Below are 13,269 nucleotides of genomic sequence, written 5' to 3'. Positions count from 1 at the left end.
AGAATCACATCTACACACTCCCGTCAGGCCTTCAAAGGGAAAGAGCAGACTATCCCCTTTGATTTGGTGCACGTATCTCTTGTTGCAAAATTTTTTTTTTTCCCGGGAAAAAGATCCTTCTATTAGTTAACAAAGAAACAGCCACAAAGGGCTAGATACAAACTCGCCTCCCTGTGCGGGGTGGGAATCAAAAAAATCAAAAGGTGGAGAAAGATGCACTTCTCCGACTACTAGCCGCTCTGAGGAGAAGGCAATCTCATAGAGAGGGGAGGGGGGGGGGGGGGGGATGGGAATAACCACACAAGTGGTCCGTAATGCCAAATGGGATCACCACCTCTATCTGTGAGAAAAGGGCCAGGTTTCCAGAGCCTCAAGAAAGCTTCCCGCCACTTCCGCATGCACCCTGCAACTTCCCCTGCTGACCGTGGAGGGTATGAATGATGTTAGGCCAAATGCTCCTGATGGACTCCGCAAGCAGAGTGTGGATACCCTCGATGGCTTCGTTGCATCTAGCTCTCCATATGTGACAGGCTGCAACGCTATTGCAAATCTCCCATCTCTGGCACGAGCCCGGACTTCAGTGATCAATAGATGGGACTGGGACTGGCACTCTCGAAATGTGAAGGTGAGAGACCTGAAGGGCTAGCCCTCCACCTTTCTCATCATAAGCCATGACAACCTCAGTCTGTGTGGCCCAAGCGACAGTACGAAATGATACGGGTCGAAGTCCTGTCCATCGTGAAGATGCAGAGAATGCGCTGCCAAACCTGCTAAGCCTTCAGGCAATCCCGAAAGCAATGTCGCCGAGACTCCTAAGGGTGGCCACACCTTGGACAAGCTGTTGGTCGACCACCAATGGCCAACCACGTGCCAACCACCAAGCTCCTGTGTGCCATCAGCCAAAGAAAGAGGGTGATCTTTCAAGGCCGAAAACTGTCCAGAGCCTCTTCCAAAAATTTGAGAGAAACCGTTGTGAGAGGCCCTATGACTGCCAATGTACTGCTTTTGTCGGGGTGTCATCAACCTCTGGCATCTGAATCCTATGGCCTAGCCGTGTTGTGTATGCAAAAAAGGGTGTGTCCAGAGTCTCCTCCCGATCAACAAGATCACGCCAGGTCAACTCCCCCTGGTCCCACTAGAGGCGCGTGAGGGGCCAACTCTCCCAAATCCATAACCGCCATAGTCTCTCTCTGGCCACCTTGGCTGACGGGGGGTCTATGTGCCACTCACGTGCCTGAAATCTGATCACCCTCACCCTTTGTAAGGTGCAGCCACTAAAATCCTCCAAAGGGGGCTCTGATCTCTCTAGTATGCCATGGGGACCAATAGAAAAAGTGATCAAACCACAGCCCTCATCTGCACCATGGACTGCCAAGAGAATATCATGCCTAGTAAACACGCCTAGCCACTGTGGGGGGGTCGGGTTTGGGATAGGTGTCAGCCAACTAGGTAAACAGATCAAGGATTTCCCTAATCGGGACTGCCGAAGATGCTCCTCTGAGGCTACCGGAGCTAACTGCCTAAGGGCCGGCTTGAGGTGATCCCAACTTCCAAGCACGGAGTAGGTTGGCTGCAAATCTGTCCTCAAAGGCTGGGCTAAATCTGTGGGCCCACATCTTTGTGAAGATCCATCTAGTGCTATGCGGCTAGGGATACGGGCTGAAATTCGAGCCAAGAGGAAGTCCTTTCAAGGCTCACCACCGGGAAGGAGTCCTCTAACAATCAGTTTGCCTAGCATGGCGGGGTCAATGATGCCTAGGCCCCCTCTGCATTGTGGCTCTAGCCCGGGCAGGCCTTCCATCACTGCTCGCCCACAAGAAGTTCCGGATCAATTGCTATACCTGATGCATGCTTAGGAGAAGGCCTAACAAGAAGTAATGTACCGCATGGTGGCAAGGAGGACCTAGTTTGCCACCACCACTCGACCAGCTAAGAAGAGTCTCTTGCACTCTCTGTTCAGCACATTCTAGTGCCACTCTGCTTCCGCTCTGTGCACTCTTTCATGGTATCATCACTCCCGGTTTAGCAACCTTTCTGCTAGAGTTCCAATACAAAAGCTTCTTCCGAATGCTTAGAAGAAGAGGGACAAGCTGTTTCTCTCGAGAGATATCGATGCCCGGACTGAAGTGCCCCTTGGGATCCACTGGAAAGCCTCAATTGGGTGGCAAGTTGGGGCAGGTGTGCAGAGCCTACCCAGAAACCACATGACTTGTGCCAATTGATCTGCGCTCCTGATGCGCGACAAAAGATCTTGATTGCCTCAGCGAATCTCTGGAGCATAGTGACATGGGACGGGGGGAACGGACCCTAGGGACGGGGAACGCCTGGGACGGGGGCGGGACGCCCGCGGGACGGAGGGACGGGGACGGCAGCCAGGAAGCGCAACGGGGACGCCGGGAACGCGTCCCGGGAACGTTCCGGGAACGGCGTTCCCTGTCCGTACGGGAACGGTCAAACTGACCGTTGCGCAGTTTTTGACCGTTGGGCGGGGCTTCAACGGCTCTCTCTCCTAGCCGTTTGGTGATGCGCATGGCTGAAGCTCTCCCACATGGCTCCCCTTCTTCTATATAAGAGACCTCCATGCTCTCCTCAAGCCATCTCCTCTCCAAGCTCTCCCTCTCCAAGACCCAAGGCTCAAGGCTCAAGCTCTCCCTCTCCAAGCTCTCCTTCTCCAACATCCAAGCTCTCTCTCTCCAAGCTCACCCTCTTCAAGCTCTCCTTCTCCAACATCCAAGCTCTCCCTCTCCAAGCTCACCCTCTCCATTGTCCAAGCTCTCCTTCTCCAACATCTCCATCCCAATTCTCCATCTTGACTCTTTCTCAAGCTCTACCATCCATCTCAAGCTCTACTCTAGTCTCTATCACTATGGCATCCTCTTCTCAAACCCCTTCCTCTCCTCAACCCGGGTCCGCCGCCGCCTCCACTACTTCAACACCCGCTCCATCACGAAGGAGGAGGCCCGCCGTACATCGATGGAGTTGGTGGGATGAGGTAGAGTGCTCACAATACGGTCAAGGGGGTGGTTCAAGACCATGGGTATGTAAGCTTTGCGGCTACAAGCGAACCGGCGGTGCCCACAAAGTGCGTGCTCACTTCTTGCATGAGCCCGGCAACGAAGTGCAATTTTGCAAGGAGGTTTCGGCCGAGAAGAAGAAGGAGCTCCTTGAAAAGCTTGTGGTTTATGAGGCGGCCGAGTTGGCAAAACGCAATCCTCAAGTGGCCGTCGACCCCACATCCTTTGTGAGGACATCAACGCCGCATGTACCTCGTTCATCAAGAGAGGCATCCGCTTCCCGGGGACGCCAAAGTACGCTTGATGAGAATTGGAACCCTCAATTGAAAGAGGAGGTGGACATGGCGGTGGCACGATTCTTCTTTCATGACCACATAGCATTTCGGGCGGCACGGTAAGTCCTTGGCACTATGCTCATGTACTATTCAAAATTCAAATATCATGCTCTAAACTTTAAACTTTAAAGACTAAAACTTAAAAGACTAAATGATGGTAAAAATCTGAATTTTGTTTGTGTTTTGCATATGGTGTTTTGGATAGATCTCCATACTTTCGGGCCATGTGCAAATTGATAGCGGAGTATGGACCCTCTTATGTTCCCCCCTCTTCGGAGACCATCCGCACCTCTCTCCTTGACAAGGAGAAGGCAAGCGTGGAGGTGGCGGCCAACCACATGAAAGAGCAATGGGCTGAAAATGGTGTTACCCTCGTCGTTGATGGGTGGAGTGACACTAGAAAGCGCTCCATCCATGGAGTTGTTGCCTACTCACGAGGGGAGACATACTTTGTCGACTCCCATGATGCTTCCGGGACGGGGAAGAGTGCCGAGATACTTGCTGCGGAGTGGGCAACAACACTAGAGACGGTGGGGGCGGAGAATGTCATTGCCATATGTGCGGATGGAGAACCGGCAAATAGGGCGGCGGGGACAATTCTCCAAGCAACCTATCCTCGCATCACCGTGTGCTTTTGCATGGCCCATTGCCTCAACAACCTTATCAAAGACATAGGGGCCTTGGATTGGGTTGCACCTGTCATTGAGGGTGCCAACAAAATAGTGACCTTTGTCCTCAACCATCACAGGGTGCAGCACGAGTTTTCCAAGAAGTCAAGCCTCTCTCTTCTTAAGTATTCCGAGACGAGGTTTGCACCCTTTTCACCCTTTTGCCTAGTCTCTTGACTCTTGAGTCTTGTATCTTGGCACTTAGTCATTTTGCCTTGAGTGTACACCCTCCTTGGGCCTTTCATTATGCCATTTGGCATTTTTGTTTAGATTGATCATTGTACACTCACTTTTGTTTATCACGCCATCGGCGCCCCATTATAGTTTTTTGCTAATACGACTATGCATTTCAATTTTCTCCTCTTTTTGGTGCAATTTTGTGCTTAATGTCTTGGTTTCTAAGTGTAAATCAAGTGTGTTAAAAAAAATTGCAAAAAAACAATCGTTTTCAGATTGCCGTTTTTTCCACCGTCCCCGGGACGGCCTTTTGCCCCGTTCCCGTCCCGTTCCCCGTCCCCGTCCCCGTCCCCGTTCCCCGTCCCATGTTTCTATGCTCTGGAGATTCCCCACATCTTTGGATAGGTATGTTGTTGTGTTATTTGCAAACTCTGAGTCCAACAACTCCTTGTTGAGTACGGAGGGGGAGACGCAAACCCTGAAGCCCGGTCTCCTGAGCTGAGAGGAAACTATTCATGGCCTCGGCGACGAGTAGCAAAAGGTAAGGTGCCAGTCGACAGCCATGCCGGACCGAGTGAGAAAGGGGGAATCTGTCGCCTCAGGCTCCTTGAATGAGAACCTGACTGGGAGTTTGAGTAAAGTCCTGAAACACCACGGATCCACTCCCCTGGGAACCCCATCCGGCGCATCGTGCCCAAGAAAAAGCTCCAATCAACCCTATCATAAGCTTTCTCATAGTCTAGGAGTACTATGACGTCCTGCTGCCACATCCTAGCTGAAGCAATCGCCTCCTAGAAGGTGAAGATGTTGTCCAGAATGCTCTTATCTTGAACAAAACCTGTCTGAGTGTCATGGATCAAGTCAGGGAGAAGGCTGAAATCTTCGGCTGATGGCCTTCACCAAGATCTTCTAGGCGGTCCCAAGAAGGGTGATGGGTCTCCATTGTTGGATCTCCAATCTATTACCACCCTCCTCACGAATCAAGTGTATCAAACCCTTTGAAAGCCTCTCTGGCATGGCACCCGTGATCATAATCTCATTGAAGGCTGCTCAAAGGTCGCCTTCCATGAGATCCCAATGGCGAAGAAAGAAGGAAACAAGAAGCTCGTCTGCCCCTGGGCATTCGCCCCTAGGGAGAGTTGCTAATGCCTCCACCAGCTCCTCTGCTGTGAAGGGAGTCAAATAAGGACCGTAGAGTGGGGGAGACCACCTCTCTCATGTGCCACCAGATCCTCTCGCGTGCGTCCATCACCTGTGGGGATAATGAGGCACCCGTGAGGAGGGATCGGAAAAAATCAGTGGCGATGGCTCTCACATGGGGGGGGGTCAGAAACAATAACTCCATCCTGGCCCCACAGCCTGCGAATATCATCTCTCCGCCTATTGGGAAGCTAGTTGGGCATGGATAAAATCACAGTTGTACTTGTAACATTAAATATTGTATGTGGATAATTTGCCCCCTTCCCAGTTTGGGAGAGGAGAGGAGGAGGGAGGACGGGAGGGAGGGAGGGTTGGCCAATTCTAGCCGCATCGTGGTGTCATCTGTGCAAACCTCTTTTCAAGTATTGGGTTGTGGCCATTAAAAAAGTGTTTAATCGCCTTAATAGTCTCATGTTGCATGCCCCCAGTTTCGGTTACAGCCTCCTACAGCGTATTCATGTCACTAGCTTCCAAGGTCGCACTTGGCACATTGACCTCTCCACTTTGATGATAAATGCAGATCCATCTTTGCAGCTTTCAATACGGAATAATGGGCCTCTAGCTAGATTACAGTGGAAATTGTACAGCTGGAATTAAGAAGATTCTTTGAAGCGGCTTCATCAACCAGGCCACATTCCTCAAACTTAGCAGCGCTAGTTGGCATAGGGTATGAAAAACCCTATCCTGGCCGATTCATTGCAGTCTTCTTGGGGTGATAGGTCATCATGGTCTTTCTAGTGGTGCCTCGATGGCCATGCTGGGCAGACCGACCACTTGTCAGGATTGTGCTGCTATATGAGAATCCAAGCGTCATTGGCTTTGAGACTGATCAGCAGCACCACAAATATGGTCATTGGTGGAGTATCCCCTATCTATTGACCCAGGACTGCAACCGTACTCACCTCATTCCGAGGGAAGTGGTTTCCTTGGTAATGGAGTGGGGACCTCACTTCTGTACGAGGAGGATGGAAGAGGCATTGTTATGTTACAACAGTTATTGAGGCACAACAGATACCCCTGATTCCCTAGCTCTCAACCACACCTTGAGACTCTGAGTTGATCAGTAACCTTACATAGCCTGGTAAGTTTAGCAGGCACACTACTGTGAAACAATCAACAGGAACAGCCACACCTCTTGCAAACTTCAAACTCCGTCAGCGCCCTTTCGATAGCTCATTGCAGCCTGCATTTGTGTCTCCAAGGTAGATCCAGGGCCATGCAAGAAAGGTGTCCACAGATTTATGGGCCACTATGAACACTACAAAAGATTCATCTTCATGTATGCCGAGTTAGCATGACCACTTTAGAGGTTGCTGATTGTTTTTGTGTGGACTGATGAATGTGAGGAATCATTTGAAAATCTTTAAAAGGCATTAGCTTTAGCTCCCATTCTTAGGCCACCAAGATGGGATGTGATGCCTCTACATTTGCCATTGGCTGCACAACCAGGTGAGAGCAATATGGATTTTCCTGTATGCTATGCAAGCAAACAACTCAATGATGGTGAGAAGAATTACATGACCATGGAAAGAGAAGGTTTATCTATGGTCTATATAGTGAAAAAATTTAGACACTACCTTCTCCCCAACAAATTTGTGTTCTGTGTAGATCACCAAGCCCTCTTGTATTTGGTGAACAAACCTTATGCCATTGGCCGTATCACCCGATGGTTGTTGATCTTATTGGAATTTGACTTTATGGTCACGATTAGGAAGGTCTCTCAGCATGTTTTGGTTGACCATTTGTCTTGAGTTCCTAATAGTGAGCCTCCCACAGGTGTGGAAGATGACTTGCCTCATGCGTATTTATTTCACTTGTAGTATTAGATTGGAGTCATGAGATAGCCCAGTTTTGATTCAGTGGTTTGCACTCCTGATCGGGCTTGCAAGTTAGTTATTCTTGCACGCCTGGAACCTCCAGTCTTTCTGACCTACTAGAGGTGAGGATGGGATCACATGGTGCTATAGGCTCTCATAGAGGCCCTTCGTCCCTCCCTCTCATTTCTAACATCCTCTTAGAGAAAGGAGTCCTCTTTTGTCTTAGACTCTTGATAGAGAAATTGCATCTGTTTTTCTAGATGTAGCTTTTTCTCCTGATTGTGAACTCTTTTTTTCAAGAAAAAGGAAAAAAACAAAGCCCCTAAATTTCTTAAAGACATGAAATGATGGAGGGAGGGGTACACATCCCTTGAGACTGTTGATATAGAGATTGCACCTGTTTTTCTCAATGTAGCTTTTTGTACTGATTGTAAAATCTTTTTTTGTGAGAAAAAAATGTGGCTTCTTTTTTTTTGGAGGGGGGAAGGAGGGGAGGGGAAGTGGGAAACCTTCGTCATTTGTTTGATGGGTGTGGATGATAGTCTATCCATATTTCCTTGAGGCAAATAGGCTGTCTGCACACCTTGCAAGGATCAGGGAAAGCCCCCCCTCTTAGACATCTTAGTCCCTTGGAGAGCTAGTTTCTGGAGGGAGTCGCTCTATAAAAACCCATACAGCACGTGCATGCAAGCATGAATTTAAAATACTCATATTTTCTAAACTTAACAATTTTTTTTTTTCACAATGGTTTGCTCCCCTTTTGTAAGTATACATGTTTGGACTTTGAATTTAAAACCTCCCTTTATAAATTTAAATAAAAAATTTAATATAAACAACTATTTGTTTAATCCCCCGTGTATGGCATGTAAGTCTCCCAAAAAACCCTCGTGCACTAAGGTGTATGTTACATATGTTTAAAGTGGCACACCCTCCCCACGCTCCTTCCCTATTTAAAATAATCCTATTTTCTAAAATTTGCATTTTTTTAAAACAATTGTTCACTCCCCTTTTGTAAGTACACATGTTTGAACTTTGAATAAAGAATCCACCTCTATAAATTTACATAAATAATTTACATTTAACAACTATTTGTTTAATCCCCTCTTGCATGTATATGGCATGTAAGTGTCTGATTTTTTAATTAAAAAAAAACCTAACTACGGTGCTATGTTACATACGTATTGAGTGACCTCAACCGCGCCCCAACCTCCACCCCCCCCCCCTCCGCCCCCCCCCCCAAAAAAAAAAAAAACCCAGAGGCTAGTTTCTATCTCCATTCTATTCTTCTTAAACACCATCCTCAATTCCATCCTAATGCAAGGGCTTCAAAGAACTGGCCGTGGTATTGGATTTTGCATTAGGTTGGGGAGAACCTTTGAGTAACTGATAGAACTCTCCTATCAAAGGCCTCCCTGTGCAAGACAGTGCCGGGAGCCGCAACATATCCTGCCAATCAGAGACTCTGCTGTGTTGGTGGAGTGATGCTGGTAACCAGCATTTTCTATCCATCTACCCAATTGCGTACATGCAATCTTTGAGGGTGCACTTTGTATACAATGAGCCTCCAAGGATCTTCATGGGCACTCTCCTCAACTGAAGAGGAGAAGTTTCGAGTCTGTAGTTTGAATTGGCATCCATCCAAATGGTGGCTATGGTGAATGGTCTTCAAAACTCCAGGGGATAGGTGGGTCCTAAACTCTTAATAGCTTACTGCACAAGTCTCTAGAGCATCCTAAAACCAATTCATATCATTAAATGCAGCGTTCAAAGGATTGGGTAGCATTGTCTAAATTTTCAAAATACGTTATTAAGAATTCTAGGTGATAGACAGGTCCTAAACTCCCAGCAGCTTACTTCACATCTCTAGAGCATCCTAGAGTCAAACAGAATCATTGTACTTACTACTCAGTGTACAAAGGTTTGTCTAGCATTATCTAGATTTCTCATTGCTTTTTAGCAAGTGAGAATAAATAAAACAACAATGTAGCTTTTAACTTTTTTGATCAGAAAGTGCAACAATAACAAAATAACACAAACAGTACCTGGATGGCAGCATTACTGGCAGCAGCTAAAGCAAATCGAAGCTTGTAGACCCCAGTAAGGATCAGTTTGTCCAACTGAAACTTGACTTGCCAAGTTGTAGGCTGCAATGTCCCATCTTCCTGGATTCTGCAAGATTTCAAAGCATTTCAATAAATGATATGCAAGAATTATGAGATGCAGATTCAACACACATGAATGGTGGGTGGTCAGTACAGAGTAGAGAAACAGTTCTACACTAGAAAATTTATACAATGTCAACCAACAGCTGGCTTGGTTGGCTGTGACCTATAATGTACATTTACTTTCTCTCGCCTAGCACTCACTTCCTCCAAACAGCTTGCAGATGAGGGAGACACCCAGTGTTCGTATGCCCAGATGCGCACATGGCTGGCCTTGCATGGCGTGAGTATTGATGCACTCCCGCCTTTTGCTTACAGCCTGGACTGCCTGTTCTTAGATCTCAGCCGTTCAGAGCTGAATCAGGTGATCAGGATTGGACATTGTGAGACTAGATACAGAGAGGACATGGGTCAGGCCCCTGCAGCCATTGGGCACGAAAATGGCACAGTACCATAGTCATTTTCTACACCTCTCTTCGGACGGGTTTCTTATACGCCATGCTTACATGGACACACACCTCTCACATGGTATTCGGAGTGCTATTGGACAGATTCGCACCTCTTCACACCGGCTGAGGATAGAGACAGGTCGATATGAGGATATATCACTAGAGGACCGCATATGCCAGCTTTGCCATCAGGAGGTGGAGTTGGAGGAACACTATATATGTCGTTGTACGGTCTACTATGAGATCCGAGGGAGGTACCACTGCCTGTTCCGTGAAGGCTTTGGACCTTTGCGTCGGATCATGGACTTTGAGGACCAAAGGTGCTTAGGGCTCTTCATACTTGAGCTTAGACACCACAGACAGAGCCTATTGAGGGACAGGAGGGCAGTGGGACCAGAGCCGCCTAGACAGAGAGCCCTCACAGATTTTTTCAGAGCCAGCACTGTAACCCCACCAGCCTCTACTCCCCCATCTACAGGCCTACCTGACAGACCACCCTTCAGAGGAGTCACCCTGGACAGAGCCATTGCCATCTGTAGAGCGAGACGCCCACGACCACGACCACGAGGATTGCGTTCACGACTCCCTCACCATCGGCAGATTCAAGCCATCATTGCCCGCCACCGGAGGAGTTTACCACGACGATTCAGCGGTTCAGCTTTCAGCTCTTAGCTCTCTTAGGAAGTTACTATTTTCATTCTTTCTTTCAGATTTGTTATGATGAGACATCATCATCATCAGTTGTACCTTGTTTTGGTCTCATGGGCGATTTCGGCCTTTAGGAGACGTTAATATATTCTTTCTTTCTTTCTTTCTTTCTCCACCCATAGGCACCTCAAAGGAGGCAGTCACTAGACAAATCTTTTCAAACAGTAGCTGTTTCTTAGTCCATGGTCCATTGGACTGTCCTTGCCAGGGCAGAAACTGAGGTGCTTGTACCCTTTGTTCTTACCCTTCTCTAGCTTGGCCTGAACCTTTGTGTGGTCAATACTCCATATCATTGGGCAGAAAATCTTGCACTTAACTCATGAAGGTTCTTCAGGGCCTCTTAACCCCAAAGTCTTGTGGGAGCCAAAGGTAAGAAAGATCTCATTAGCAGCATCACCGCCTGGCACATTTGGCGTGCCCAATGCAACGAGGCCATTGATTCCTCTATCAACCCCTTAATGAAGACTATCCGTTCATTTGGATGAACATCATCCACACCCTTCAAGGGCGATGGGAGGGCCTCACAGGTTACTCGGATAAGATGCAACCGGGCGGGGGGGGGGGGGGGGGGGGGGGGGGGGGGGGGGGTGGGAGAAGATAAGCTTGTTTGGCATTGTCGGCCCCCAATGTGTCTCTTCCACAAATCCTCTATAGTCTCCCTGAGAAAGCGGCTAGCCAGGGAGGAAATCCCCCTCTTTTGTTCTTGTTTTTCAGACCTCTCATGAGGGTATAGGCCAAAAATTACCAACTTCTAGCCAAGTGAAGCAATTTTTACCATTTTTAAAAAGCTAAAATAAGAAAATTAGCCTATTTTAAAAGATTAGCAAGAAATTTAGGGTTTTACAAATTTAGCCTTTATTTTAGGATTTATGCCAAATTCTAAGGCATATTGTCCATTTGTAGGTAAATTTGATGTATTTTTAGTTAAAAAAAATCATATTTTTAATAAATTGATGGAAGCATGAGAATGTGTTGCTAGTGTGGGAATCCATAAATGGGAAGAGATTTAGCAAATAGATCAAATTAGGGGTGAAAATGAGTCTGAAATGGGAGAAGTGAAAGGATGTGACCCTTGCCTGAAGCAGTCCAACAAAATCAAGCGAAGGAGTGGCTTTGGGCCGTTTTTGGCTCCTCGTCCTTCCCTCCTTGTGGGCTGATTTGTGAAAGAATTTGTTCTCTCTTTTGGCCATTCTTGCTTATCATCTTGTTGTTCAACATGGGAGCATTGACAAGAGTGATTAAGTATTTAGAGCAATGAAGGATGGATTAGTGCCAAGGAACAGGAGATTGGGAGTCTAGAGTGCTAAAACAACACATCTCATGGCTCCTTTGTGTTCAAATCAACCGCTTTGTTGAGGTAATGCATTTTACTATTGAGCAAAAATGCTAATAATTAAGAAATATAAAAACTTTTCATGCATAATTAAAAACATAATGATTAAGAGAGATAAAACATGTTATAAGTTAATGAATGTATGCACTTAACCACTAATTAAACATGATTATTGGTTATTTTAATCACTTTTCTCAATTATGGCTGCATGATGTTTAATGAAGCAAATGCAGTTTATATTAGTCATTTATTAATTATGATATGAAACAGAGAAACAAAATGTTAAAAGAGTGCTATGCTAAATCCTTGATAATTATTAATTGAGTTTATCTAATTAAAGATTAATTTTCAAGATCTGTAGCAAAACGTAAAATGTTTAAAGAAAGTTTGTTAATGGAAGACTTACCAGTAATGGAATGGATCAGTAATGTAACTAAACATGTTTCAACATTATAAATTTTTTAAAGATGATTAGTTGCTGTTTGTTGATGTTAATTAGGATTTTATCTGATTTTAAGAGACCTATGAACATTTTGAATAATTAATAATAATAAATAAATGATTTTAAATAGATTAAAAAATTAAGAGTATGTTTTTCTGTCATGAAATATTAGGAAGATCAAGTTAAAGTGCAAAAAATGTTTTTTAAATAACTAGAATGAAATTTAATGAATTTCAATATAGTTTATAAAGAAAGTAGGGTTTATTTTTGTTGAAGTCTTACTTTGCTGAAGAATTCTAATAGTAAACGGGTTTTGATTATAGTTCTTTTGTTAAATGGAGTTAATTGAAAATTATTTGGAGACTTAATAAATGAAGAAATAAAGAAATTCGAGTATGATCAGAACATAGAAAATTAATGTTTTAATGTGAAAGGTGGTTATGTGAAAAATGGGATGTGATAGATTTCATTTCTGCATACTTGCTTTATACAATGGAGTCGTTTTTATGAGCTAAATAAATGTTGTGGTAGTGGTTATGTGAAATCTAAGTTATTTTGAGTATTTTATTTAAAGTATTATGATTCATGATGATTGAATTCAATAAAGGATAATGTGTAGTGTAATTTTTAGCTATCAAGGCTTATATATAAAATCCCCTAAGTTAGCCTGGGAGTGATTATCCACAAAGTAGGTTGTTGGTGAAGAGGGAGCCCACGATTTTCCACTATCCTTCTCTTGGAAAAGAGAAGTTTCTTTTGAATAAATAGTGGAGAAAGTGTAGAAAGTCCATAGAGACCTATATACCGAAAGTGGCACTGTTCACTCTAGTTAACTATTGATTATCATGTGTATAACCTAGATGATTAAAAAGTTGCGTTTATGTGATATCGACTAGGTAGGCGAAGCATACGTAGCTAGACTGCACGAGAGTGAGAGGTACACAAGAAGGTAATATAAAGGGAA

General features: G+C 45.5%; 1 protein-coding gene across 3 annotated transcripts in view; it reads right to left on the bottom strand.

The window, feature by feature from the left end:
- Positions 1-13,269, bottom strand: part of LOC147618551 (uncharacterized) — a 213,023-nt gene that overhangs the window by 2,611 nt on the left and 197,143 nt on the right. For all 3 annotated transcript variants that reach the window (XM_086775008.1, XM_086775006.1, XM_086775007.1), the window contains one exon: positions 9,254-9,380. In XM_086775008.1, coding sequence (XP_086631134.1) covers positions 9,254-9,380 — 127 coding nt within the window. The remainder of the gene's footprint in view (positions 1-9,253; positions 9,381-13,269) is intronic.

The sequence above is a fragment of the Cibotium barometz genome, chromosome 35 (genome assembly GCF_041138505.1).
Source record: "Cibotium barometz isolate CiBa-2024 chromosome 35, ASM4113850v1, whole genome shotgun sequence".
Taxonomy (NCBI): Eukaryota; Viridiplantae; Streptophyta; class Polypodiopsida; order Cyatheales; family Cibotiaceae; genus Cibotium; species Cibotium barometz.
This window is presented reverse-complemented; position numbering and strand designations above follow the sequence as displayed.